The sequence below is a fragment of the Vulpes vulpes genome, chromosome 4 (assembly GCF_048418805.1).
Source record: "Vulpes vulpes isolate BD-2025 chromosome 4, VulVul3, whole genome shotgun sequence".
Taxonomy (NCBI): Eukaryota; Metazoa; Chordata; class Mammalia; order Carnivora; family Canidae; genus Vulpes; species Vulpes vulpes.
In genome coordinates, this window is record NC_132783.1 from 51,409,667 (window position 1) to 51,434,087 (window position 24,421).

The 24,421-nt window shown below is 33.3% G+C and overlaps 1 protein-coding gene across 3 annotated transcripts in view; it reads right to left on the reverse strand.

Moving 5' to 3' along the window:
* The window catches only part of CCSER1 (coiled-coil serine rich protein 1), a 1,368,919-nt gene that overhangs the window by 445,916 nt on the left and 898,582 nt on the right, over positions 1 to 24,421 (reverse strand). For all 3 annotated transcript variants that reach the window (XM_072755652.1, XM_072755653.1, XM_072755654.1), the window contains exon 10: positions 13,011 to 13,055. In XM_072755652.1, the coding sequence (XP_072611753.1) occupies positions 13,011 to 13,055 (45 nt within the window). The remainder of the gene's footprint in view (positions 1 to 13,010; positions 13,056 to 24,421) is intronic.

A 24,421-nucleotide genomic window follows, 5' to 3' on the forward strand; every position in this document is an offset into this window, starting at 1 on the left:
GAGAACACGGAAGCTAGAAAACCAGTTGATAGGTTATTAAAGTATTTCCCTTGAGAGGTGATGAAGATCCAAATTCTGTCAGTGGAAATGGGATATATATGAAAAAAATATAAAGAGATGTCTGAAGTAGAGGGGAGACTGCATGATGACCTTGAGGGTGTGGGACATTAGAGAGGAAGAAGAAATGAGATTGGTTCTATATTGCCTGGGATGGAAGACTGTCAAGAAATCATGTAATTAAATGATATAGAAAACAGAGCAAGAACCAGATTATAGGGGAAGGAAGAACAAAAATAATGATGAATTCATTGTCTTTGTACATATCTATACAACTTAAAGAATATTTAGGTCCGATAAATGGATAGATACATAGGTCTGGAGAGAGACCTGGGCTGGAGATAGAGATGTAGGAACCATCAGCAAAGAGTCCACATTACAGCCACCAGAATAAATGTGGTTACTTAGGAAAAATGTGTCAAGAGGAAGGGCTAAGAGACAGGATCAGTATTTTAGGGAACATCATAGTTGAATAAATAGGCCCCAAACAGAAACTGGATTCACCCTTAATTTTTTCAGAACAATCCCTTAGTAAGTTATAGACAGATGGTTAGACTGCTGAATGGATTTGGAAGTAGGTTGGTGATAGGAGTATTTAAGTTTTATCAGAACATAATTTTTCAAAATACATTTAAGCTCAACATAAGCTTAAAAGCACAGTTATAAAGTTCTTTCCCCACAGTTTTATGACATAAGTTGTATTTGAAATTTCCTTTCATAACTGAGAACTCTGGTTCATGCTTTGAGTGTAGTCCTTCCTAGGTTGAGGGGAAATTTTATTTGACTGCATAGAAAATGTACAGCTTCTCTACTTATCCTATTAAATCTGGCCATCTAGTGCTCTTTCCACTTTTTGTTTTTATTTTTAATTGTCATCTTTTTTCTCTCTTTTTTTCCTCTTTCCTGATACATGTGGTTCCTGCTTCAATGATTTTCCGGGAAAAGAGCTCAGCAGATTTAATATTTTTTCTATTACAGACTACCTCATGAATTTAGGGTATTAACTCTATCCTTGCAGGATTGTCAGACTGAAAAAGAATTATTCATGCTAGTTTGTCAGTTAAATACCTACAAACTTATGGCTCCCTAAATATATATATAAACTATTTTATTTTTAAAATTCAAATTCTTCCCTTACTTTTTAGTCTCTTATCATGTTAGTAAAAATTATTTTTAAATATATATTCTGTCAATTAATGTTATTGCCCCGAGATTAATGTTTTCTATATGGTAATCTCAATCTCTTGGTCTTCACATTCATATATCACTTCATGTGTTATTTTACAAAGTATCCTTCCTTAATTATTACATGTTAGTTTAAATATCATTTCACTATGTCATTTCAAAATCTATGTACTGAATTTTTATGCATTATTTGATTTTGGCAATCCATTAATCCTCTCTGCACCTAAATCAGCCTTATTTGTACAAAAGGGAATTACAGTTCAGTATGATCATATTAGATGAAAATGATGAGTGCCTGAAGACCTTGTATAATGTAATCGTGACAAAGAATAAGGGATAATTTAAACACCTGAATCAGCCAAAACCATACAAGAGCATTAACATATTTTAAAACTCACGTGGATCAATAGTTTTGAAATTATGGAACTTGGCAAATTAAAAAAAAATTCAACTATATTAAACATTTTCCTCACAATTGAAGCTTATAAATATTTATTTTTCTTACAATTTCAAGTTTTATACCTCCAGTTCACCTAAACTGTGATCAACCATTAACAGCATCTATTTCTTTAAATAGAATATAATGCGAATAAATAAAATTAAATGTACCTATTAATTTTACTTTAATATTTATAAATGAAACCAAAGTATATAAACTAAATGCATGAAAATCAAAAGTAATAAATGAGTGATCAATATAGAAAGGAACTTTCTAAACCCAACTCAGTGATTCTAAAAAAGAATAATATTCAACTTTACAAATATTTGTTAAGGAATGATACAAAGTTTTATGAGTGCAAGCTGAAAAATATTCTGTCCACCCAAGAGCCTGGTGGAGAGACATATAAAAAGAGTCACAATATAATATGATAAACATAATAACATAATAGAACTATGCATCAAGTACGACTTTTACAAGTAGGAATCCCTGAGAAGTTTTTCCTTGAGTAGGTAACATTCCATCTGAGATGTGGTGTTGAGTAAGTGGCTTTATACTCAGAGAGTGGAATGTCTACTGTCTTTGCTAATTCAAAGTATAGTGACAATAACCAACAATAACAGTATTAGAAAAACTTCCATATTGGTTATTTTTATTGGCACCAGACAATGAGTTCATTATTTTTCATATTGTAGCCTCATTTTCTTTATGCATAACCATTCTTTGAGGTAAGTTACAGCTATAAATTTTAATTTTAAAATGAAAAAACTGAGGTACAGAAAGGTTATGCAAGTTGCTCAATATCACATTGCTGAGCAAAGGGCAGAACTGATAATGGAAGGGCTAAAATATATGTTCTCTAAAAAGCCTACTTTCCTACACTGCCTTTTTATTATACAGCTATTTCTTTAAAAAAAAAAGATTTTATTTATTCATGAGAAACACAAGAGAGAGAGAGGCAGAGACACAGGCAGAGGGAGAAGCAGGCTCCCTGTGGGGAACCGATGTAGGACTAAATCCCAGGACCCTGAGATCATGACCTGAGCCAAAGGCAGATGCTCAACCACTGAGTCACCCAGATGCCCCTAGTCATTTCTTGTTTAGGGAAAATTTATGTCTGTGCCATAGATGTCTTATCTACAAAACATATGTAAAATTCTTAAAAATTATTTTGTGATTCTACTGAAGCTCCATTAATATCTAAGTTGTTTGCTGTTTTGTTTGATGTCAAATTGTCTGAGTTCTATTCTAAAGCATCTATGAATTACTCCATTTCTTCAGGAATGAATACTAAAGTTACTATGTTCTCTAGGCAGCAACTCATTGTTCATTTAAATGGTTTACACATTCCTTTTCTTGTTGCCAACTTAACCTATTTTCAACACGGCTGTCACCTCTTTCATTTAATCAAAAGCTGTTTATTAAGATTAGTAATATCTTTTTCAAGGCAGCAATAGGGTTTGGAGCACTAACTGTACAAACATATTGATATTTTTGTAGCAAAATATAAATGTCCATGCAAAGTGGGGGGGCAAAGCACCTTATAAGTAGATTCATATTAGTTCAGGTCAGATTTGGGCCATGAAATGAGCTTTAGCTTCTTTTTGGGTGGTATCCATTTTTAAAACATTCGGGGTTAATATTAGAATTGCAGATAAGGAATTATTTACATGTGTTATTCTATCTTTTTATTTATTGTTGATGGTTGGAATTTGTAATCAAATTTCAAGGTTATTGAAAATAACAGGATGCTTTTGAGTAAATAAGTGAAAGGCAGAAATGAAGCTTCTCTTTTGAGGAACATGGATGGTACAGTTCTATTACTTTTAGTATGTGTAATGAGCTGAATTGTACCCCCCCCCCCAAAAAAAAATTCATCTGTTGAAGCCTTAACCCCTTGTACCTTAGAATGTGACTATTTGAAGATAGGGCCATTAAAGAGGTAATTAGGGTAAAACGAGGCCATTCAGGTTGGCCCAAACCAGTATGATTAGTGTCCTTATAAGAGGAAATTTGGACATACACACACACACACACACACACACACACACACACACACACAGACAGTAAGGAGAAACCATATAAGGACCATGTAAAGACATGCCATTTGTAAACCAAGGAGAGAAGACAGAAGAAGCCAAATCTGCAGCACCTTGATCTTGTACTTCTAGATCTATATCTGTGAGAAGTTTTCTATTGTCTAAGTTACTCAGCCTATGCTACTTTCCTATGGTGCTTTAACAAACTAATAGAGTATGTCATAGCACTTGTACTTAAAAGTATTATTTTGAACACAACTGTTATTTGCATGAGTCTGAAATTCTCTAATCTTTACATTTTTAATATAATTAAGACGATTGTTCATATAATATTTGACAGTACAATGTTTCTTAGAAGCTAAAGAATCCTAAATATATTATTCTGTTATTACTTAATCTTACTTAAAAATTTTAGATTACATAGTAAATAACAATGTGGTGATCACAGATTAGGGACTGAAGGAGGTCCTGAGATATAATTAAAGAATAGCAATAGAACTGATCAGGAGTGCTCCATTCCATTAAGCTGAGTATCAGTGTCCAGAGAACTGTGTTAAAGTGACTGATTTCAGCACACAATATAATCAGAAAGTAGATATAATGTCAAATAACTGTCTTCACTGAAGGGATGACCAAAAGATGGAAAGAGATTTAGGGATCTACTTCCAAGTAGAGAAAAGGACAGCCATGAAGTTCCCCAGAAAAGAGAAGCAGTGGGTTTTTACAGGTTTACAGGATCTTAATACATTAGTCAGCAAAAACAATTAAACATTTATATGAGGATTATTTGTTTTACATGAAAATATAAATCAAAACAGAAAAGATATTCTTTTATGAAGTTATGATTAATTCTAAAAATAAAAACATTTATTTTCTTCTGTGTATTTTTGAGGTGGCAATTGCCTTCTATTTGAAATTAAGAAAGGAATCAAAAGAGATCTCCTCATTTATATATGAATAAATACTTCCCTGATGAAAGCAGATTGATTTAATTGGACCATCTCTAACAGAATATTTCTTTTGTATCAATTGACATAAGTAAAGGTCAAGAAATAACTGCACATTCACTTGCATACAAAATAAAACCAACAATGCAAAAAAAAAAAAAATCCCGGAGCTTAAGAATATACTTTCAAAAAATATATAAGGCATGGAAAACAAAACAAAACAAAACTATAGTTTGTTTTTATTTTTTCAACTCAAGACATCCCCAGGCTTTACTGATTCTAAAAACAGTATATGTTTCTTACAAAAAGATATATAAATTTATATTAATTAGAAGTCAAATTCCTTGTGCTATAACCTTCTTAGTCCTCATCGCTTTGTAAAAACCACTTTAAAATTATAAATCTTTACAAATAGGCAAATATTTTTGAAAACAGATTTATAAACAAAGAAAATATGCTGCATTTAACAAAGAAAATATGTTGTATTTATGAATCCTGAAGTCAGAACCTTCATTTATTTTACCTTTTGTGCACATTGATACAAAGATATCATGTCATAAACTCTGCCTAGTTTCTATCTATTACACTGCTTTATAAGACTTGTCTTTAAATCATCCTGCCTGGACCTTATCACTTGATTAAATATCCTCCACATTCCCCATCTTTCATAACCTCCTAATTTCCCTATTTAGAGACCTACTAAAACTTTGTCAATGTAGTGTTCTTTTTTTTAAAGATTTTATTTATTTGACAGAGAGAGAGAGAGAGAGAGAGAGAGCATAAGCGGGGGAGAGGGAGAAGCAGACTCCTCACTGAGCAGGGAGCCTGTCTCAGGGCTCAATCCCAGGACCCTGAAATCATGACCTGAGCTGAAGGCAGCCATTTAACTGACTGAGCCACCCCGGCACCCCTGTAGTGTTCTTTTTAATTGCAGGAGATCTAACAGTTTTTCTTGATCAAAAGATTCATTACTTTGTGGTGGTTTGGTAGGTCAATAGTCAGAAATTATAGAGATACAATAAAGGTCTCTTTGAAATTCCAGTGCAACCTGACTTAAGCTCCTCTACTTCAAACATGATCCTCTGACACCATTGAAGTCTGAGAGCAACAGTGAGGTAAGCCTTGCCTTGGTTGGAACCTTTAGGTTCTTTTTGTCAACCTCCCAAACACAGAGTTTCTGCCTCCTTTAAATGAAAATGTTTTTTTAGTAACCTCTTGGTCAGCTAATCAAATTTGAAAAGTTCTACCCTAGATAAAAGCACTAGCTCTTGTACTTACAACACTGCCTGTGGTTTGTTTTCATGACTTTCCATTGTGAGACAATAAAAAGAGGCTTAGCTAAAAAAAAAAAAAAAAAAAAAAAAAGAACTCAGGAATTTAGAAGGTTTTGACACACTGCTTTCCTCTATACAAAACTCTTGAGTATCCTTTCCAAATTTTATAAGGACCTTCTTCAGCTTGTCTTTGTTGGTTCTAATTAGTTTAAATTTGCTTAGTTAGAAGGTTTATTAGGTTCCCTACCTGGGCTTAGGGCAAATTCCTGATTACTTGATATTTTAACTCATGTATATGTCTCTAATTGGCATAATTCCATCCAGCACAATCTGAAATTAACAGGGTCAATTTTGGGAAACTTTGTCAAGAACATGATGGATTTTTGCTTCATGGAATTCACTAGGATTCAAATTATTGTTCAAATTTGTTGTAACTATTCTTTATCATGGCTTTCTGTGTACATCTGCAATGGGCTTCCTATATGTAAAGTCTCCTTTATCCTTCCATGGTGATGATTTCATGCCTGCTGAAGCACTCCTTCCTCTCACTGCTCTCCCTCTCCCTTTTTTTTTTTCCTGCTTCTTTTGGAAAATGTTTTTAGTCACTATGTACATACTTGAGGAATATCTAATCTAGATACTCAAATATTTCCAAAGGAAAGTGATAATAATAAATGTTGTATACATCTTTTGGATTTTTCTCCTCATCTGAGATACTACGAAGGATATTTTCTTTCTTACTGAAGTGGATCTCATAGTTATGCTTAATCAATGGGTTTCTTTTGGATAATCTCTTGAAATGTCAACAGTCTATAAGCATAGAAAAGATCTTCAAAATCTAATTTGGAGGTTACCCAGAAAATAGAGAAGGTATGAAAAATAGCTCCCTACAAGCAATGCTAAGTGAAAAGGTAAATCCATTTTTCTCTAATCTATGATATAAAATATGAAATTAAGAATTTTTGTGGTTCAAAAAAAAAAAGAATTTCTGAGGTTAAACAATGGATTCCAATTGGAATTTGGAATCCAAACTGTTGTCCTATTTGGAATTTGTCATCTCAGAACCAATTTAGAATGTGAAATCCTGTAAATGTCAGGCTAAGCCTTGAATATCTTTGCTTCCTGTAGACTAGGCTAGTTCACGTAGAGAGTAAAATCTTTCAACAATATGACACTGCCTCTGACAAGAAAAAATGGAGGGAAGATTAGATAATATGAAAGATAATAATAGTAATATTTGCCATATATCGGGTGCTTCCTATGTGGCAGGCACCATGTACATATTAATTCATTTTATTTTCTCAACTACCTTTTGAAAAAGGAATAATTATTATGGTCCCATGTAATTCTTTCAGTTAAATATTGATTTATAAGCACAAAGATCTTTCACCTCCCTTATTGCCTGTCAATTCTGAGAAGGGGAAAAATGAATATCTTATTTTTTACTGAGTTCTTAAAGGTCTCTTCATCTCAAAATCAAATTGTAAATCAGTTACATCTCAGCAACGAACTATTGGCACTGAACCATTGAATAACTCTTGCTATAAAAAGAAGAGTTATCTTCATCTCAGCTTTTATACCCCTCCAAAATAATACAATATTAGCCAATATATATTTCTCTCCTAAAAGTGTGTTATCACTGAGGATATAGAAGAATTTCTTATTCTACCACACTCTACAGCAACCAAAAATGGGACAGCTGAAGTTGAACAAAAGAAACATTTGGTCTATTCTGAATACATGCAAATGGAAGAGAGTTTTGCAGAAAAAAAAAAAAAAACTTAAAATAACTGGTAATCAAGATCTGCTTCTTAGTAAAGGTTTGCTTTTTGGTGCATAAATCTACAGAATAAATATAGTTATCTTCTATAATTTCAAAATTATATAAAATATTAGATTTTAAGAGAATAATGGCATTTCAACACTTTTTGCTATTCTTTGCAGTTATTTCCAAGAACAATACACTGTCTTCAAATTTAGTTCTGGACTTAGAGCTCACACATTTACCTTCTTTATTCCACTAAAAACCAATTCTCTCCAGTGGTCTGTTGGACCTAGAAGTAATGTTGAGTTTCCCTAACTTAAGCAATAACCTAGACCTAAGATAATCTACTTAATGATTCTAATTAAATTATACACGGAAAGAAAAACTAAAGGTGATTTTTATTTTGTTACACTTGAAATAATGCTTGCGCTAATATTTCAGGCAGACAAATCAGTTTGAAATCTAGAGCATCTGGTAGCCCCAGTGGCGCAGCGGTTTAGCGCTGCCTGCAGCTGGGGGTGTGATCTTGGTAGACCCGGGATCAAGTCCCATGTCAGGCTTCCTGCATGGAGCCTGCTTCTCCCTCTGTGTCTCTGCCTCTCTCTCTCTCTGAACAAATAAATCTTTGGGGGAAAAAAAGAAATCTAGAGTATTATTTATCTCACTCTGAATTTTCTCCCTTTTAAGTCTTAAATTTAAAAATGACCTATAGCTTCAGGTAGAAATATGTAATTTGTCAAGAGATAAACAGCGCAAAGCCTATCCAACTATATTAGCAAAGGCATAAAATCAACTATTTACAAGAATAAAATAATTACTCTATTTAGAAACAGCCTATGCTTAAGTGTACCTTATGTAAATAGAAAATCTTAAATTATTATTTTAAATGAATAATGCATTTAAATATAAAGTAGGGTTTGGCAAATAGCATTTACTCAACATTTGATTTTCAATCTACCTTTTCTAATGTCTCTAATTATGTTTTCTTAAGTACTAGAAGTTCCTATCATCTATAATTTTCTACTTATGATTTTGGGCAAAAACAAAAACAAACAGAATTGGGGATACTGTAGTTCAATAGAGAAAGTGAAATATTTTGGACTGTAAAACATATGGGTTTCAAGACATGCTTGTGATTTTTTTGAGAATGACACATTCATAGATCAGCTATTATAGTAATTTGTAATGTCTACTTTATCCTAACATTGTTTCTATAGAATCTATCTGCTTGTAATTGCAATCCCTCATGTGGGATTTTTTAATATCATGGCCAAATATCATCCACTGAAAAATTTCCAAACCACAACAGGCAGTTTTTCTGGAAATGGGATAAATAGCCATATAATGTGTTTTGGTCATATTTCTGAGGAATGTTTCTAGAAATCTTCTAAAGTGTTAATTTTCTTTCAGATGTTTGAGAAGCATGTTCATAATCTGTCTTAAAAGAACATAAAACTGTTTATTCAAAATTTCTGAGCACATCAATACTGTTAATCTTGTCTTCAGAACTCCAGATAAATAAGGGCAACATGATCTCTGCCTATTCTGTTCATCACTTAGGGAGATATGAGCTCTGTAAATTATATAAAAATGATCCTTGAAGATTTCACACGTGTACTTTAATTTTCATCCTTTTGTGGTTCTGGAATCTCTGTAACTTTCAACAACATGATTGCAATTCAAAAGTTCAATTGTCTCTCATATTAGCTTACCACATTCAGTAAAATTTCTGAAATCACATGTTTACCCTGATTAGATATCCAACCATAATAATCATTTATCTTCATCCATGTTATAAAGTCACCTTATGTGTATTTAGATTTGTGATATAAGATAAACAGAATATGGATGATGAGTATTTTTGAGGTAGGGTAGAAGTAGAGACAATTTGCCATTAAAATCTGTATGCATGCACTCATGTGCGCACACACACGGATAAATCTTTAATAAGTTAACATAAACTGTACTTTGGAATATGCGATACTGTTTGAAATAACAAAGGTATACAGTCTTTTAAGAAAACTGATAGTAACTTGGTTCTATCTAAATTTAACAACAAAAGCATTGTGTGGGAGAACAAAAGTTCTTTGATAAAAGAGATACATTGATTTATCTGTGTGTGATACCCAATGACTTTTCACTGAGGTTTTTCTGAGTTACAAGATCTCATTAGAGGCAGGAAATTCATTTATTATCAGGTAGAAATATCCATTAATAATCACATTTTGTACATCCTACTAATCACCCTTTCTAAACATCTATTATGATTGGTGCCCTCAATTTATATACAGTGTGCATGTGTAACTGTACAAAAATATCCATGTAAATTTTTAATTCAACTAACATCTATTTTCAAATATTTCACAATAATACAAGTTATTTAGGTGCTGCCCATCTCTATTTCCTTCAGAAAAGTGGTTTATATCTTAATCACTTCTTAATTTATATTTTTAAACAGCATGTAATGTTTAAATGTGGCCTTTCTGTCTAGCAATTAGCTTTTTAATAGTATTTACCACTTAGCTAAATAGGATATTACCGCCTGCTTTAATTTTCCATGCTTGCTCTAACCATTGTCATTATCTCAAAAAAGTAAATAGAACAATTTAAACAACCCATCTTAAACCTTCTTATAAATATTCGGTAATAAGTCCTCAGTATTATATCCATCAACACCTAGTGGGAATATCTATCATTTAAACTAAGACAAATTAATTCATTTTAAGAAGTAATCATTGCTATTAAATCTTCATCAATCACAGTAGCGTTAGGATAAGGAATTCTAAGAGCAGGCTTTGAGTAAGAATTTTCTAAATCCACACATATCAAATTAACATAACCAGAAGTATACTATACATTGTTGTAAAGCACACATAATAGAACACAGTAAATAGGAATCAGAAAGATGTGTGACATATTGTAAGCAAGAGAGATCAGGAGGCTTATAGGAGTCATTGCACTCTTTGTTTATAGATCATCTACCACTGAGACTTGCCAGAGGAGTTTTCACAACATATTTCACCTAATTGTCTGATACTCTTCCAAAGTCTCTTACCATAGAATACATTAGGCTTTATAAACATGGGGAAAACTAAGGTGAGTGTTAGGTTAAATAGAAGTACGCCCAGGTAATCCAGTGTTGCACAGAGATCAAGTGAAGTGGTTGTTTTGAATTTTAATAGTCACTATTTAGTTTATATTCTGGATTGGTAGTGTCAAGTGCCAAAGAGAATACTGAGCTACCACTGATCTAATGAACTTACCTTCTTCACAATCACTCCACTGACCTCAGGGAGAGATCCAAATCATGTTGCCCCCTCTATGCAGATGTATATTTTAAACTGTAGGTCATTAAAAATCTTACCTTCACACAAATCATAAAATCATTTTAAGAAAAAATAATAATTTAAAACACATTATCAGCATGTTCCCCTCCCACAAGTGTATTTCTAATAAAAATAAAATCAGAGAAAATGAAAAGAAAAAGCAATAAAATTTAATAGTAACTCTTTCCAATAAAAACCAGTCTTTTGGCTTTTTAAAATAACATTAAAAATCACAAAAGCTTCATAAAAGAAATGAAGAATTTGGCTACCGTTTAGCAAGGCCATTATATGGGTGTATGGATTTAAGTTTGCCTTCTTTGGACACATTGTTACTATTGGACTAGGAGACAATAGGGAGAAACTGGGTAACTCCAAATTCTATTTCCTTAGAGGCACAAAATCAGCAAAGAGAAATTCTGGCAGTACTGCTTGGGTGTGAATTTTCCACTTAGGAGGTGATGAGTTAAGTTCTTTAAGTAATTTCATTTTGATCATGTCTGGATGAAAGTAGTTACCCTTCCAAAACTAAATGGTTCTGAGGTCTTCCTTATACAGTACATACTCCCCCCCCCACCCCGCCCCACAACTCTCTCTTTACAAATGACCATATCCTTATTACCTTGCTTCCTACAACATAAAAAAATATCTAAAGACGGACTATATTTCACTTTCTCCAGCTCTTCTTCCAATGTAAACCAATTATTATATGCCCCTCAAAAGAAATAGATTATTCTGAGTGGAAATAGCAGATAAATAGGAAAGAGGCCCTAAATAACAAGTTTACCAGGATCTAAAATGTCAAATACTAAGAACACACAAGTGGAAATTAAAACAGCAAAGAAAGAAGGGGAAAAATACTTTGTAACAAAATACAGAAGAAATCTCTTTTTACAGAAAGAGAGGCCACAGATGGGGAGAGAGTAATATTTATTGTCTCATTTTGTAAGACAAAATAGCTTCACTTTTTTTTTACCAAAAAATTATTAAATAGGGCAGCCCGGGTGGCTCAGCGGTTTAGCGCCTGCCTTCAGCCTAGGGTGTGACCTGGGATCGAGTCCCATGCCAGGCTCCCTGCATGGAGCCTACTTCTCTCTCTGCCTGTGCCTCTGCCTCTCTCTGTGTGTGTCTCTCATGAATAAGTAAATTTAAAAAATCTTTAAAAAATTATTAAATAAATATCACTTAAAAATAAACTTACCTTTTGGGCAACAAGAAAATACTGATTTACAGAATTAATTACTACACTCTCTCCCACCCCAACAACCCAAATCACAAAGTACAACATTTACACATTTTAGCATGGAAAGATTTTAACTGAAGTTAAGTCTGCTCGTTCAGTTAGAATTAAAAAAATAATTATATATATATATTATATATATTATATATATAATGTGCATGATATGGTATTATGTCTGATACGATTTAAAGTTCTCCTTTTTATGAAGCATCTGGGATGAACAATAATTAAAGAAACTTTTAAAATTGCTAGTCTTACCAAAGCAACTTTACACTATCTAGTAATGCATGCCAACTTCCTAGTGTATATCAGTGACCTTGGGTAAGAGAGTGAAGAATCCCAAATGTCATGAATGGTTTGCATTGTTAGAACTTTGCTAATTTCTCAGTAAAACATTTTAAATATTGCCCTGTAATATTTGTTTAAAAGGTCTTTGTTACACCATTTAGAGAGTCTGCTACTGCAAAAATCCATTTTAACAGAAACAGTCCTTACCTAGCCAGAGAAACAATATTTCTTTAGTTTCAGAAAAACAAGCACAAATAATACATTTACATAAGTGTGCAAAATGTGCTTTGACCAGAATGAATGGGATTTATGTCCACAAAATTCCTCTCCACACATTCTTATCTCCATCGCCATCATCATCATCATCATTATCATCCACCATCACTCACCAACCACATCACTGTAACATGGTAAGGCACTTTCTCTTCTTCCTTCTCCTTTAGACTTTCTTACCTCTCTCCCTCCTTGTACTGACTCCAGTCTTTTCAGGTTCAAACCCTGAAAGAAGAAAAAGCAAAATATTTCATTGTTGGCAAAGAAGTAACTAATAATTAGTATTAGTGCAAACATTTTGAAGTAAAATAATTTGCTTAAAAAAGATTTTTATCTAGATGACTACTCACACATGTGCCAAAATCTACTTCTGAGTAAGTCTTCAAATGTAGTGCCAATGTGTTTCTTGCTAAATCCTAAGATCACACATAAAAATAAAGTGTAAAGCATTTGTTTTAGCAGTGATTGTCTGTCCCTTGGTGAAATCACAATCTAAAAGGTGCTGTCCACATTGAAGTAGCACATTGAGTTGCATTTTGTGTGAACATGAGAGAGTCTCATTAGTCTGGGAATAGGCATTCACATAGAGGCCACAGAGAAGATCACATCTAACAGTCTTCAAGGCTGAGAAAGCAGTACCTGCTGCATATAATACTCTAAAAATCTGGCTACTCATAGTGTGGTGCCTGATATATCATATCACCTTGGGAACTCATTAGAAATGCAGACTATCCATGAAGATTTATCATACATCATGGAGACTATAGTTAATACTGTATAGCATATTTAAAATTGGTAAGAAAGTAAATCTTAAAAGTCCTCATCACAGGAAAAACAATTGTGGTGTTGAGTGTCGATTAGACTTACTGTGATTGTTTTATGATATACACAAATATTGGAATCATTATGTTGTACATTTGAAATTAATGTTACATGTCAATTTTACCTTAATAAAAAAAATCACTTATTATTTTTAAAAATGCAGACTGTCAGACTCTACCCAGGACACACTGAGTAAGAATACACATTTTAACATACTTTCCAGGTAATTCATATGAATGTAATAGTTTGAAAAGTATCTCCTTGGGAGGTCTAGGAAAGATGGGTGGATTAACTGGCCTACTTAGTAAAGTGTTTAAAGAAAAGGATTTTGGATAGAGTTTTTGAAAATTGAGAGTAAAAATTTAAAATACCAAAGACAGATATAAATGAAGACTCACATAATTAAGTCTATATCTACATTTCATTTTTGCCCTTTCTTTTAGAAACACTATCAGGGGAAAACTGAAAAAAGTTCAAATAAACATTGGGATTTATCTTTATCATACATATTTTCCCCATTCCTCTAAATAATTTGACACAGCTTTAGAAAACATGGTTTTAACAATTTTATAATTATCATTAAGAATTTGATTAGGTCAAGATATTTCTCTATTTCTGACGAAAACTGAAGAGCACATAAGCCCAACTGTATATTCTACATTATCACTAAACCAATTGGTGAGAAAATGGGCCTTACAAGAAAGGTATGCTATACTTAAATATTGCATTTCTAGTTTTATATTTTGGAATTTAAGAAACACTGCTGTTTTGTGGTTTTGTTAAACAGCACATTTACCTGACTCATTAAGGGTATCTTTTCATTTGGTGACAGCATTTATGTTTACAAAGTTTATAAGAAGTTTTCAAATTTTATCTCTTCATATATAAATCTCATTTCTTGAATTGTTCAGACAGGCACATATTAACACAAATATTAAATATTTGTGTAAAATAGACTATTTGTAAAACAAGACTATTATTTGTAAAATATAAAAACAGGCTATTATTCTGTCGATTCTAGAAAAAGCCCAAGACTCAATTTGGCAAACCAGTTATTCTTGTAAATAATTGACAGCCTGATGTTTGAGTATAGAAAATCACCTAACATTTACAGAATACATTTTGAAAAGCCTAAAGTTCATATAGAAAATGATATAAAACAAAATATCATAACACTCTTAAACCTAGTAGTGTAGGTTAAAAATAAATTCTAAAGAGGCATTCATGCTCATAACTTTTAGAATATAGGAAACAGTTTAATGATATGCTTTTGAATTCAGACGGATGGGTTTAAATATCTGGTTTACCACCTTTTCCTGTATGCTAACAAATTACATAATATCTCTCAACTTCATTTTTTATACTTGAAAATAATAATATAGTGGCCATAACATATGGTTTCTATGAAGATTGAATGAGTAATACGCGTACAGCACTTAAAGATAGGACCAAGTATAGTATATCCTAAAATAATCATTATCTTTTTCTGCATCTTCGTCTTCTTATTCTAATATGTTTTTAAAGATTTTATTTATTTATTCACAAGAGACACAGAGAGGCAGAGACACAGGCAGAGGGAGAAGCAGGCTCCATTCAGGAAACCTGATGTGGGACTCAATCCCGGACGTGGAATCACACCCCAAGCGGAAGGCAGATGCCCAACCCCTAGCCACCCAGGCGTCTCCTTTTTATTCTAATTTTTATTATCATTATTACACATATAGTGTGTCTAAATACAAGACCAATTTGAACAAACTGTCCCTGTCTTGTACCTTTTATTTGAAGAATGCAAAATATCTGGAACGTATTTATGAACAATAAAAAATGAGAATGTTCATACTGCCTAAGAGCAAGTAAAAAAATGTTCTCTGCACACCTGTTCTCCCTTCGTATTCATGACAACCTTTTGAGGTAACTATTGCGTTCAGGATTTTTCACTTCCTGCCATCCAGTTCTGGTACTCTCAGTGTTGAATGGCTTGTTACTGTTTCATAAGCCACCCACACTTTACTATTGTAAAGTCTTTCTCTCCTCTTGAGACTCTGACAGCCTCATTTTGTGTATTTTCTGTCACTCACCTTTAAGTTCATTAATATCATCTTCTGTCTGGTTTCCTATTTATTTCATTTAGTGAATTTTTATTTTTATATTTATTTTCATCTCTGGAGGTTCAATTTGAATATATTTTTGTCTCATTATATTCATATCTAAGTCTTCAACATACTTATACATATTTTTAAATATTTTATTTATTTTGCGAGACAGAGCAAGAACATACACACCAATGAGGGGAAGGGGGGGCAGAGGAATAAAAAGAACCTCAAGCAGACTCTATGCTGAGCCCTGAGCCTTAGGTCCAGTTGAGCCCTGGACCTAAGCTGAGCTCCAACTGAACAGTTGGAGGCTTAACTGACTGAGCCACCCAGGTAGCCTCATATTTATATTTTTACTAGTACTTTGAACTTCTTGTCGCTAATTCCATCTATCATTTCCAAGTGGGCTTCTGTTGATCCAACTTTCTGCTGATTATGAGTCATATTTTCTTATTTCTTCTCATGTCCGGTGACTTTTTTTATTGGTTGCCAGACATTATGATTTTTAATTTGTTTAGTAGTATATTTTATTACTTTAGAAGGAGTTAAAATTGATTCTGGACAATGGCTAATTACTTGTGAGTCTAATTGACCTTCTGATGTTTGTTTTTAAAAAGATTTTAGGATGGGTCTCAAGAAGTGGTTGGAGTGATTCATCTCTATTACTAAATAGAGCTTAACACTTTGTGCTCTCTACTGAATATCCCATGAAGATTTCCAGAACTGTGAAATCTCTAGGAATTCATTTACTTGAAGTTCTTCAATTATTCCTTTTTGGCCATTGTTCAACACTTGGCCTTGTGAAGTGTCATTCTATGCTTGTAAAGATCACTACTCAAACAAAATTCTTAGGGTTACACTGATACAGATTTCTAGAGTTCTTTCTCTGTGTATTTTCCATCTTTGTAGTAATCTGCCCCACAAATTCTAGTTGTCTTTGTCTCTCCAAACTCAGATATTTGCCTCAACTACAAAGGTAAAGACCCTGAGTTCTCTCCAGGCTGTCTGTCCATGCACCATCATCCAATGTTGCCTCCAGGCAGAAATCCAGATATTGTAGGTGCTCTTGTTTGGTTTCCCTTCTCTCAGGTATTACAGTGTATCTCTATGTTTTTAATTTTGAGAACTGTATTATATATTTTGTCTAATTTTCTAACCATTACGGCAAGAGGGCAAGTCATATAGTCATTACTCTTTCATTAATAGAAGCAGAAGTCAAGGTATGCATTGTAAACTTACTTTTTTTTTAAGGAGAAAATCAAAGCTTATAAAATTTAAATAATATGATCTGAATATAGAGCTAGTGTGTACAAAAACAAGCAAACTTAATCCAATATTTTAAGAGCCTAGATAACAAGTTCATCCATCCATCCTTAATCACATTTCTTTAAATTCATAGCAGTCAAAATGTTTAATGTGTTCCATACTTAAGAACACAAATTTAGGGGTGCTTAGGTGGCTCATTTGGTTGGGCATCTGTCTTTGGCTCAGGTCATGATCCCAGGATCCTGGCATCAAGCCCTGTATCTGACTCCTTGAACAGCAAGGAGCCTGCTTCTCTCTCTCTCTCTCTCTCTTTCTCTCTCTCTGCCCCTCCCCCTAGTTGTACTCATTCTCTATCAAATAAACAAAATCTTTTTAAAAAGAACATAAATTTATCATAACATAGAACTCCTGCAGGAGTCACGGGGAGTCTTCAAGGCAATGTAGTGACTGAGAGGAGCATGTGTCAGGTCAGAACTTTAAGAAAAAGCATACCTGTTTGTATGGAATAGGGGCTGGAGGGGAAGTTTGCCAGCATAGGTATGGTATACTGTATAAACTCTGTAAAAAGCTGGATCATAATTTAAGCGCTGAATTATTGAAAGATCAGTCTTAAGATTGAAGAACTGAGTCAGAGTATTTGATGCCAAGAATTTGGCAGCCATATGGGCAAGGAATAATGATCTAAAAGAATTCTCCTCATATGAACAGGGCCTCAGGCAAGATTGTGTCTCATTGGAGACGTCAAATGATCTGGGGCATAATGAGATTTGCTAAGAAGTCTTGGGGTATGATCTGGGAGATGTGAAGCCCTAAGGGATGACAGAAATTAGTCTGAGTACCAAAGTAAGACTAAGTAAGCCTTTAGCTCAGAAAGTCAGGTAGGGGAAGTACAAACTGTAACTTCTGGCTTTTACTAGGAAAATTACATCAATCTTGATTTTTGCTGACTCTTACTGTTAGTAACTTGGTCAATGCTTTGGAAGATCAGACCATAACATTCTCCTAACTAGTTAGGCAATAACATTTAAGAGGAATTACATTCAAAAGAAATATTAATCTCAAAGAACTCAAACTCCTCCTTTGTGTTCATTTGGCTATATACCACACAATTTTCACATTTTTAAATGAAAAAAATACTTGGCATTTTCATATTTTGTGTAATCTCCACTAAATATATATACTGTAATAATTCATAAAAAATGAATGTTTTAACTCTATTCACTTAGATAACCTTGCTCTCAGGAAGACCTGAAGTGATAAGAATAGTAAAAGTACTTATATATATATACAAATATATACTGGTTGACTTTTAAAATCAAGATTTACAAAATTTTCATTGATACAAAAACTCACTTCATTATTCTTAAACAGTTCAGGTATAACATTTATTCAACACATCGCGAGAAAATCTTATTTAAAAATACTCTGGCTGAAATGGATGAGCAAAATGTATTTCTCTCACTATACATATTTTCTGACTAGAGACTATAAATTCTTTGCATTGATAAAAATTAAGCACAAATTAGTGAGGGTGACAAAACATGAGAGACTCCTAACTCTGGGAAATGAGCAAAGGGTAGTGGAAGGGGAGGTGGGAAGGGGATGGGGTGACTGGGTGACGGGCACTGAGGGGAGCACTTGATGGGATGAGCACTGGGTGTTATACTATATGTTGGCAAATCGAACTTCAATATAAATAAATAAATAAATAAATAAATAAATAAATAAATAAATAAAATTAAGCACATGAGATCAAACCAAAATGTTATACATTGTATGTAGAAAAAGAACAAAAGCAAATGTTCTACAGTGTTCTAAAATAAGATAGTTTAATAAGGCATCAAGCTGGAAAATCTATTAACTAAAAAATAAAATAAAATAGAATTTCCTGCCAATTTTTTTCCTGCAAAACAGCATTCAGATGTCTGCATGAATATCCCAGTAACTGTGCTATGATATGAGTTCATCTCTGACTAAAATATATATAGTGGGGAGATATTCTCCTTTATAGTGATTACAAACTCGTCCCAAATTTTTCATGTCATAAAGATTTCCCCTGCTTCTTATAAGCAAAAAGTCAGAAGTAAAGTATCCAACATCCTTCGATTTAGTTGATTTGTTTTTTCCAATAAACAGATGGAATGAATATTTCCTTTCCAGTATTGTAAAGATTTCATTGTGATAATTTTTCTTAAATGTAGAAAAAAGCAGTTATGATTTAACTAGATAAAAACAAAATTAATTTATAAAATGTTACAAATAACTAAGTTTTAACATCTAGCCTCAGGTATGAAGGCACAAGAAAGAGCTAGAAAGAACTTCAAATAACTTGTAGTTCAACATCTTCATTTGACAAATGAGGGAGTTTGCAGCAGGGAACTTAACTGATAAATGGCAGATTCAGGGCTCTGAGCAGGTCAGCAGGTCCTGAATCCAGGACTATCTTTCTTTTACCAAATTGTTTTAGTAGCTCTATTATAAATCATTGTCTTAAAAGCTATATAACTTCTGGAGCATTACTTAACCATTTTATGTCTCAGGTTTAATAGCCATACAACTGAGAAAATTTGTAGGAATAGAAATAGGATTAGAAATTGTAGGAATAGAAATAGGAATAAAACACAGCTCTGTGCCTAGTCCATAGTTAACCCTAATACATACTAATTTTTATCAGCAACTTAAGATGTTACTGCTTTTTGATATCATCTAAACGAAAGACCATTAGTACAGTCATAAAAATAATCAGTATTTGAGGGGTGTTCTCTATGTGCCAAGCACTGCTCTAAGTGTTTTACCTGAGTAATTCAATTCTTACACTAATCTAATTATATATTATAGCTAAATCGTTTTTCCCACCTTGAGCTAAAATGATCTTTTAGTTGTTCTGTTCTGTTTTTGGATCGATTTCTTTTTTCTTTTTTTTTTTTTTAAGATTTTATTTTATTCATGAGAGACACAGAGAGAGGGAGGCAGAGACATGGGCAGAGGGAGAAGCAGGCTCCATGTGAGGATCCTGATTTGGGGCTCCATGTGGGGATCCTGATTTGGGACTTGATCCCAGGACCCTGGAATCAGAACTTGAGCCAAAGGCAGACGTTCAACCAATAAGCCACCCAGGTGCCCCTGGAGAGGTTTCTTTAGACAAAATAAGATGTGCCACCTTAGTTCTTGCTATTGTTAGCTTCATTTTGCAGCTGTGGTATAGGGCTGCAAAGAAGGACAGGAGTGGGAATAAAACACTTCTGGCTTCTCGGGTTTCTACCATTAAATCTCTACTTCTTAAACAGGGACATCATTTTAAGGAGAAAATCACACTTTGGAAGATGAGGGCAATGCTGATCGTAGATTTCGGTTTACCCACCAAAAAAATGATGTGTGGGTGGAAGATATAAGAGTGTACTGGATGATCTCTGCTGAACTTTAAAATCTACTATATGCGCTGTTTTAAAGACAGGCAGATTGGTTCTCTTATAGGTTCTGGCTCTATGCATCTTTCCATCTTGTAGGGCTTCTCAGTGAGACTGATGAATCTACTCAGGAAGAAACTCTAGTGAATGTGAACACAACTTGATACACCTGTTGTCAACCGTATCTAGTTCCTAAATTCTGGTTTTCTTAATTTGGATATCTGCTTTTTCATCTATCAGCTCACTGCACGGATTTGAAATTCAGTGACAAGTTTCAATTACATTGCTAATAAAAAACTTACATTGTATAATAGATTTCTAACCTTAGCCTTATTTTGGATTCACTTTGTAAGTGATAGTATTGAGATTTGTGACTTGTTAGTTATAGGTTTGCAGAATAGACTTAGAAATTCAAAAACTTTCAGTAGCTGCTGAACCTGCTTAAAAACTGTGAGAATCCACTCTTGCATATAATGTCCAGTCATCCTCTAAAGTTAATGAACGAAGTTTAGAAATACTTTGTAATTCCCTTATCCTTTCTTTAACCCTTATATTGGAAACATTTTTTTGTATCCTGCATTGAAATTGTAAGTCAGAGATTTGTAGTGCACCTTTTTGAAATTTTGCAGAGTTATCTGATAAATGGGCTAAACTCTATCCAAAGACTAAAAATAAGCAAGTGTCAAAATGTGTTAAACTTTGTTTTCCTTTCAAAGTTAGTCATTCTAGTCCTCTTTGAAACTTTATACCATGATATCTGTAATCCCTTCACTGGCGGTTTTGAATTGCTTCTCATCTCCCTTTTCAAAAACCAAGATATGTCATTATTTTCAGGGACTTTACCATTCTTCATTGCTAAAGTTCTGACATTTTAGAAATGGAAAATCATTCCATATTTCTTCCTAAGTAATAATGTAACTATACCACAGGACACTTCTAAATGCACACATATGCATTTAAGAAAAATAGTAAATATGTATTGAATTCTTACTAGAAAACAGGCACTTTAGTGCTAAGCACTTCACATGACCTTTTCTATCCTTCGCAATAATTTATTCCTCACAATAATACTATGTTGCAACTGCCGTTATTAATTCCCATTTTTGTCCCAGAACAATTCAGGCAGAGGGGTTAATTAACTTGTCTAAGAATACACAGCTAGAAGGAGGTAGAATTTAGTACTGAACCCAGAATATGTGATTATAGAGGTTTTTTTTTTTGCAACCATGACACATACTACCTCCACAACTATCACTTTATGTTTTATGTGTATTGAAATGAATTAAATTACGAATTAAATAAATATATGTTTAAAAAATGAATGACTGAGTAACCCATTAGATGAATCAACCTAAGTCTGGAATTGTATTAAAGTTCACTTGAACTGTGTCATTTTTACATATTGAAGAAGTATATCCAAGATAAATTTTTGGTTCTGAATTCATTTAGGTTTTAGCAATAACTGTGAAAAAAAAAGTTAAAATAAATGAGATTGGATTCCAGGGTTCCTGATTTCTTGGAAAGAAATGTAAAATTCAATTGAAATATTTCCTGGGGCAGACAAAGATTAAAAGAAAATTAATGTAACTATATGGGCACAAATAACATTTCATAGAGTTTGTCTGTGATTATCGTTGCTCTGGGCTAACTAAAATATTAAACAAGTAGAGCACTGCCATGCCTCCAGTCTCCTAGCGGTGCTCATCTTGGTATAGCACATGAGTTAAATTTCTTCTGCTCCAGGGACTCTGGTCCTCATATTTTATAAACTTAGATACAATGAAGTTTGCCTTAAAAATGGAGTAGCCCCAGTGTTTCTGGTGTTCGTAGCTTGGTGGTCGTTTATGGAAATGATAGCCTTCCATTTCAGATATGAGACAAATCAACAACATATAACCTCTGCTAAGACTTTATACAGTATTATTTCTGACAACCTCCATTTGTTAATTGAATTCTTAAATAGGAAGTTAACGACACAGTTTCAGAAAAAAAGTAACCCTAAATACTGTCAATTAATGAAAGGCGGGTTGCTTTAGAATTCTCTCATGGTAGTAAACATCAGTCTAACTGTGAATTTAAACAGATATGGCAGGATTAGTACTTAATGTGTGGGATGTGGCATCGTTAAACATCTGAAAATTTATTCTCTGGTTATACTAAGCTAATTGAATCATTAATCTGTCTACTAAACTGCCTTTTATATTCTTACCATGCAAATTAAAAAAAGGGAATGTACTGAAGTAGTTCAAAAGAGAAGAGTAATAGCTAAAATATGATTATCTATCACTTCTGACCCTATCTCTTCCTAAACCTCATTCACATCACCCCATTACAGAATCCAGATCTCTTGATAGTCCTTGGACAGCAACAGACATCCTTCTACCTTGGTTTTTGAACTAGAGGCTCATCCTAGCTGGAATGTCCTACCTAGGTGTCTGCAGGACCAACTCCCACAGCATCTTGTCTTTGTTAACATTTTACCTTCTCAATGAGGTCTACTGAGGTCTACTTTTATAATTTTATTTAATATTACAGTTTACTTTCTACTTCACCTCCATGGACACTTAAAATCTGTTAACATACTGTATAAATTTATTATTATTGTGTATTATTTATCTTTCATTGGAATTTAAGTGACACAAAGACAGGGATTTTTGTCATTATGTTTTCTAATTTATCCCAATTGCCCAAAAGTGCCTGGAGCATGGGAAATGCTAAATGTTTGTTGAATGAATGGAATATTTACTTTCCTATTAATTCATGTATCCAAAAGGTCTCTCAATCTGTACTATATTAGTTTATATTTATAAATTGTATAAGTGGTACTGGCTTTAGTGATAAGATAAAATAAATTCATTTATTCCTATTAAAGTTAAATCAACAACAATTTAAAATTTTATTTATAGTTTTAAGAGTTTCAGCATTTTCTTATCACACCAAAGCATGACATCATGTTTTTCTCTTAAATGCCTAAGCTATAATCAGTGACAAACACTTTATATGAATAAAAAATGTTGATTTCAAAATCTCTCTTAGAGCACAATTCTTAACTGGAAAGTGTCCCTTTTCTACCAAGATGAAAATGATTGTTTCAAGTTGAAAACTAAACTACCATATCTAAATTTAGAAATAGAAACTGAATTCAATTAAAGTATATACCATAAATTATAGGAATCTATCAAAATACCTAATAATTCTGTTTTATTAGAATTTTAAACATTTTATTTATTTTTAAGATTATATTTATTTATTAGAGACAGAGAGAGAGAGAGAGGCAGAGACACGGGCAGAGGGAGAAGCAGGCTCCACGCAGGGAGCCCAGCGTGGGACTCGATCCCAGGTCTCCAGGATCAGGGTCTGGACTGAAGGCAGCGCTAAACCGCTAAGCCACCGGAGCTGCCCTGAATTTTAAACATTTTGAAAGTTTAGTTCAGAAAGACTAAGTCTGTATTATGAATTGAGAATATCAAAAAAAAAAGAGAGAATATCAGTTTATGAAATGGTAAAGTTACATATGATTATATGTAATAAGTTCTAAATGACATTCAAAGGATTTCTGATAATGACATTGACACTGTCAATTCCTTATGTAGAATCTCTTGATGAAAATCCAAGAGAAGCTGAGAAATGCTTTTAACTTTTTCTTCCAGTTCCTTGACTGCTCCACATTCTGTTCATCCTTTTTCCTGTGTTACTTCTCCATTCATGGCAGTCTGCATTAAGATGTATTTTCATTTTCAGGGTCACTATTATTTGCAGAAATCTCAACATCTTAATTCTTCACAGTACTCCTTAAGCAATGAATTATGTTCCTAAAAATGGCTCTGCAAAATTCTCACTGCCACTTACTTGCTACCCAGAAGAAGTGTCTCATTCTACTCGTTCCGTGGACCTCTCATTGCTGCCCTCTTTTTGCAGTATCTGCAAGTTCTCTGGCCAACTCTCTGTACACTATTACTGTGTTCTCTGCCTCATTGAAGTGATAGGAGAAATTGACATGCTT